The 4,967-nt window shown below is 38.2% G+C and overlaps 1 protein-coding gene across 2 annotated transcripts; it reads right to left on the reverse strand.

The window, feature by feature from the left end:
• Nucleotides 1–719: 719 nt before the first annotated feature.
• Nucleotides 720–4,612, reverse strand: LOC111785614 (B3 domain-containing transcription factor VRN1-like). Of its 2 annotated transcripts, none has more exons than XM_023665988.1 (4): nucleotides 4,285–4,612; nucleotides 1,678–2,269; nucleotides 1,397–1,599; nucleotides 720–1,303 (listed from the first exon to the last, which is right to left on the reverse strand). In XM_023665988.1, the coding sequence occupies exons 1-4, from the start codon at nucleotides 4,387–4,389 to the stop codon at nucleotides 968–970; spliced, it is 1,236 nt and encodes a 411-aa protein (XP_023521756.1). In that variant the 5' UTR covers nucleotides 4,390–4,612; the 3' UTR covers nucleotides 720–967. The 2 variants fall into 2 exon arrangements, with proteins under 2 accessions (XP_023521756.1, XP_023521757.1); XM_023665989.1 differs by having other exon boundaries at nucleotides 1,678–2,390.
• Between the last annotated feature and the right edge of the window lie 355 nt (nucleotides 4,613–4,967).

A 4,967-nucleotide genomic window follows, 5' to 3' on the forward strand; every position in this document is an offset into this window, starting at 1 on the left:
TGTCATGTATAAAGAATTAAACGTACAAATACTACTTTCATAAATGCGTTTCTTCGTTCAATTATAACGTTCTTGAAATCCATGACTAGTTTTGTTTGTCTTTGAAATTTGGTCGAGGATTTAAATGCTTCCGCCAGAGATATGAAAATAAAGTACAGAATTAAGAGAAAACAAGCATAGATTTCAAAAGCAGTAAACTAAAACATGAATGCACTCTCAAACAACGAGTCGATGACTTTGAGGGGAGGCTACAAGCGCTTCAAGAAGAGTTGCACGTACTCATAGTGTAGACTATCACCCACAGTCCATACTAGAAGAGTCCACTCTTTTATTTAGATTATCTATCTGTAGATGCAAAGTAGTGTGTGTTTTAAAGGATTTTGGGGACAGAGCACAAACCTCAGACCAATCGATCGACTTAGACTTCTAGTCGAAGGAGCTGCTAGTCCAACTTGATGAGATACTTTCACCAAGCCGAGTGGAAGGCTCAAGAAAGAAATTGGTCTCGAGCATAAATGTTTTCATGTTGGATTTCGGACCTTATTCTCTCGCCTTATCTTCTTTTAACTTGGCCTCCCCTCGAGTCTAGTGGCTCTCTAGCCCACAAGAAGACCAGGCCATTCCAAGCAAAACAAGAAGAATCAGTGAGTTACACAATAAGAGAGAGGTTCTCCTCTTCCTTTGATCCTATCTTTATCAATCACTACACAGACAAAAAAAGAACCAAAAACAAACACTGTCTGGATTGATATCAACAAAAATTTGAAAATCTATATACAACTAAAGTCAATACAGCTTTTTGGAACGTAAACTCTAAATGGATCCTTTTTTTCTGTCAACCTGGAAAGATTATGAACATCAAACAACAGCTAATTCCACAAGAACAGATCAGAAACAACAGGCCACCACAAAGAAAGAAAGAAAGAAAGAGGTTTGATACAGTAGGGTAACCTGGAAATATGGAGTATTAGTTTCTGATCAGCTTAATCTGGGTAACACTTCGCAGCGGAGGAGGATTCATAGTCCCGGTAGGATTCGGGTTAGCCATTCGTCCGCCTTCTTCCATGACACGAAACATGGTAACTTTGAGCACGATTTCTCTCATCCTGAGAAGCTCGAACACACAAACGTCGCCCTCCCCTAAATTATTTTCCAGGCAAAACTCATACCATCCCTGACTTAACTTCGCTCTACCAACTTTATAAAGACATCGGACCGGCCACTGTCTCCCGTCTGGTGTCTGAAGTTTGATGAATCCTGAAACCCCACTTAGATTCTTTTCAGCAAAGCAAGATGGCAAATACTGTAAAAGAGAGTGCAGACTACCATTGTTAGAGCTTGCATAACTCAATTTAAAAGCATCCATTTATATATTTCAGCAACCCAAATATCTTACCATTATACAACCTCTATACAGATACGATGGTCGCAAGACGACCCTGCAGAACGGATTACCGGGCTCGAAAGCTTTTGCAGAGTTGATAGCTCTTTCTCTTTCTTCTGCTGTCACAGTTCTCTTTCTAGCAGAGGCACTTTCATAAAATCTAAAGCGAATGTCTCCTAAATCTTCACTATGAGCAGATGATGGATGGTGCTCGCCTGCAGATCGAAAATTACGGGTAAGGTAATTCAAACATTTACATTGCTAAAATGTCAAGCGATGCGACGGGAGCTTACTAGAATCAAGTTTTCGCTTTTTGCCTCCACTCTTTTTAATTCTGTGTACATCATCACCCAAATTCTGAAATCTCACCTCATCTGCAGATTTTTTAACCTCCATAGCACTAAACTGAACCCCAATATCACGAGTAGATAAATACTCGGCTTGCAACGTACTTGCAGACTTTGATTGGTGCGGATTCCATTCATCACCAAATAGCTTATTCCGCAAAGAACCAGAATTCATGGACTGATTGGAAGGAATGGCTTCAGGAATGTCATAATCCTCCAATTCTTCAAAGATTCTGTTTTGAATGCTGTAATTATTCCTTTGATTACCACCGAGTGCAGCAGATTGGTAGTTTATTTCAGATGTATTAAGATTAAAGATAAAGACACAGAACGCCGAGTTTCCCTCGTATCTGAATACTAATAAGTACCCAACCCGTATGGAGTAATGCTCAAGAAATCCATGCCAACCATCTTCAAACCAAAATTTGTTATCGACTTTCCTCAAACCCACACGCCAAACATGGCCGTCGGGAACAGTAAGGGTAGCAACTCCAGAAAGCTCATCCCTGATCATCCTGACAAAAGCTTCTGGGATTCTCTGTAAATATTGACCAGTGATGGGGGTCACACAAATGATTGATAATATAGAAACTTAACTCCATTCCAACAAATAGAACATATCTGACAAGACGACTGCAGTGGTATGATCATTCAGCAGGCTGATTCAAAGGGAAATGTTGCCTTATTGAAAAAGGAATATAACACTTGATTTATGATTAAAGAAACAAAGGAGTTCTATAAAGTTTCCGTAGCCAACCACACAGATATTTTCCATCAGAGATNAAGCTTTTATTCTCACACACCCATGGAGGTCTACCTTTCAAAATGAAACAAAACATCTTTCGAAGAATTTTATAAGAGCCTACTGCTGGAGAGCATCTGACAAGAAAGAAATATAAGAATCTTCCAGAAAATGAACTCCCACGCTATAATTAATACGGTTGTGACTTAGCGTAAATGCTCCCCTTATTTCATCACTATAGCTTTTGCAACTCTCCTTTCCAATTGGAGAGGTCTTTTGAAATTCTCTTAACTGAGGGTTTCCTCTTTCTTTTGTAATTTCATACTACCAATAAAGCAATCTCAAAGCAGTATGTTAACATGATGTGCAGCAAGAATAAACGAAGCTAACACAATGTATAGCAAGAATAACAATACAACAGAAGGAAAATGAAGTTAGTTTGCTTCCATTAAGATCCCATGTGAGATCCCACATCGGTTGGAGAGGGAAACAAAAATATTCTTTATAAGAGTGTGGAAACCTCTTCCTAGCATATGCATTTTAAAAACCTTGGAAGCCTGAAAGGGAAAGCCCAAAGAAGACAATTTCTGCTAGTGGTGGGCTTGAGCTAATACAAATAGTATCAGAGTCAAACACCGGGCGGTGTACCAACGAGGACGCTGGGTTGTGACCCCACATCAACTGGAGAGAGGAACGAGTGTCAACGAGGACACTCAACCGAGGGGAATGAAGCATTCTTTATAAGGGTGTGGAAACCTCTCCCTAACAGACACGTTTTAAAAGCCTTGAGGAGAAGCCCAAAAGGGAAAGCCCAAAGAAGACAATATCTACTAACGATGGGCTTGAGCTGTTATATCCCAACTACTCAACTGGACTACTTTAGCACTAAGACACAATGGAAAGATATAGTAGTACTTGTTACTAAGGGATTAAGTTATAATCTTCATATGGTAAAGAATGATGATAATGGATTGTTTATTTCCACAATTAACAGTTGACAAGATATTTCAAGAGAGTATTGGAAAAGAACACAAAATTCTCTGATTTATTATATATATGATATCTCACAGCTTAGGATGAAATAATTCTTCTCAGAGAACCTCAAAAATATGAACGAATTGGTGAAATAGGAAGCAAAACCTTTATTTTTTTTATGATTAGCAAATAGCAATATTTGTACATCAAATTAGAACAAATCAAAAGAATGCTATCCCTAGAAGCTGAGAAGCGAGAACTTGAAGGGCAGGGGCCTAGAATTGAGAATATTCAGTCAAAACGAGCCCCAGAAAATTGGGATTTTACTCCCAAGTGATATTCAGCTGACGGAAACATAACCTGCCCAATCATGCAAACTGAATATGAAATCATTTTGAAAGCAAAACCAATGCATAGCCTTAGATTGCTGAAACTAACAAAAAAACATGGTTAATGAGCTTAAATAATGAAAACTTTCAGCTCCAAATTCAGTAATAATAGTCAAGGAACGAACAGTTTTGAGCCTAATAACTTCTTCGATTGATCAAAACTAACAAACAGAGAAGTAAATCATCAAGAACATCGAGTATATCCCGATAATTTCCCCCCGTCTTCCCTGATTAAAAACAACATAGAAATCAGGGTTTTAGCTTAATTCCATCAGAAAATTCGTTGAAGAGCAAAAGAACACAGCACGAGATACACAAAGAGCAATACTAGAGAAACTCCAAAAGAAAAAGAAACAGAAAAAGGAGTTGAGCCTGATTTTTTTCGATAAACAAGCAAGGGAAGCAAAAGCCAGAAAAAATCAAACAGAAAAAGAATCAACAGAGTACCAATTTCCTAGCTTGGATAGTGGAGGAGAGCACAAGCTTGTGAAAATAAGGGCGCGGCATTTTCCTTTTGAATCCGCCCGTTCGAAAAGCTGAAAAATCAGTCATTCAGCATAGCAATTCAAAAACCCTCCCCTTCTGTATTTTTGTATTTTTGTATTTTTGTTTGATCGGAACCAAACAATCAGCCGCCCTTGGCCGGATTTCTCTCCCTGAATCTCCGCCGTATGAGGCTCTGCTATATGAGCCTTCAGATCTACTTCCCCCCCTCTCTCTCTCCCACTGATTCTTCTTCTTCTTCTTCTTCTTCTTCTTGCAGTCAAATTCCGTTTCTTCAAATTAATAATTAAAACCAAAAACAAAAGAGAGAAGAAAAAAAAAAAAAAAATTAAAAGGGAAAAAAAGGGAAAAGAAAACTCAACTTGACCTAAAAGTTGAACCAGCCGATGAAACGGGCTGGCCCATGGTGACTCATCCCAACTCGACTCGGTCTTTTAACTCGGTTCAACTCGGCCGGTCCACTCGGTCATAATTTTCTTAATTACTATTCTTGGAAAAAATCCAATTTTTGCCCAACTTTTCTAAGAGTTGGTATCTTTCCTGTCATAGCCATTTATTTTAATTCATATTTTCAATTAAATTCCAAAATTATTTAAAATTATAAAATTAATCCATATAAAAATTAA

The sequence above is a fragment of the Cucurbita pepo genome, unplaced genomic scaffold (genome assembly GCF_002806865.2).
Source record: "Cucurbita pepo subsp. pepo cultivar mu-cu-16 unplaced genomic scaffold, ASM280686v2 Cp4.1_scaffold000598, whole genome shotgun sequence".
NCBI classification, from domain to species: Eukaryota; Viridiplantae; Streptophyta; class Magnoliopsida; order Cucurbitales; family Cucurbitaceae; genus Cucurbita; species Cucurbita pepo.

Bases quoted from the DNA above. Each gene is read 5' to 3' on its own strand.
- LOC111785614 (XM_023665988.1), bottom strand. From the start codon at position 4,389: ATGACTGATTTTTCAGCTTTTCGAACGGGCGGATTCAAAAGGAAAATG. The intron at 2,270-4,284 runs GTACTCTGTTGA...CAATATTTACAG, and splicing joins CTATCCAAGCTAGGAAATTG to AGAATCCCAGAAGCTTTTGT. The intron at 1,304-1,396 runs GTAAGATATTTG...TCTCTTTTACAG, and splicing joins TGTATAGAGGTTGTATAATG to TATTTGCCATCTTGCTTTGC.